Source organism: Sinocyclocheilus grahami, unplaced genomic scaffold (genome assembly GCF_001515645.1).
Source record: "Sinocyclocheilus grahami isolate Dianchi unplaced genomic scaffold, SAMN03320097.WGS_v1.1 scaffold10089.1, whole genome shotgun sequence".
NCBI lineage: Eukaryota > Metazoa > Chordata > Actinopteri > Cypriniformes > Cyprinidae > Sinocyclocheilus > Sinocyclocheilus grahami.
This window is the reverse complement of record NW_015513031.1, coordinates 7,377-7,708: the sequence shown is the minus strand read 5'-3', so window position 1 is coordinate 7,708 and position 332 is coordinate 7,377. Positions and strand designations below refer to the sequence as shown.

The window sequence follows — 332 nt, the reverse complement described above, 5'->3', positions numbered from 1 at the left end:
CTCTTCCAGGCGTAATGCCTGGGGTAATCAGTCCTACGCAGATCTAATCAGCCAGGCGATTGAAAACTCGCCAGATAAACGACTTACTCTGGCGCAGATCTACGATTGGATGGTAAAAACGGTGCCGTATTTTAAGGACAAAGGAGACAGTAATAGTTCTGCTGGGTGGAAGGTATGTCTAAAAAAAAAAGTAAAGATTAAGAAGTAATAATGATAATCAGGGTTTGAAATGAACTTCTCCACTCACCTGCCAATTTGGCTACAAAAATGTTTAATTACTGGCAGTTCAGAACAACTAGAATATATAGAATTTGCCTACTAAAATGAAGTTA

At 38.9% G+C, this 332-nt stretch overlaps 1 protein-coding gene across 1 annotated transcript in view; it reads left to right on the top strand.

Moving 5' to 3' along the window:
* Positions 1-4: 4 nt before the first annotated feature.
* Positions 5-332, top strand: part of LOC107578414 (forkhead box protein O4-like) — a gene marked incomplete at both ends in the record, with an annotated part of 2,112 nt that continues 1,784 nt past the window's right edge. Inside the window, one exon of the mRNA XM_016264374.1 lies at positions 5-172. Within this exon, the coding sequence (XP_016119860.1) occupies positions 5-172 (168 nt within the window). The remainder of the gene's footprint in view (positions 173-332) is intronic.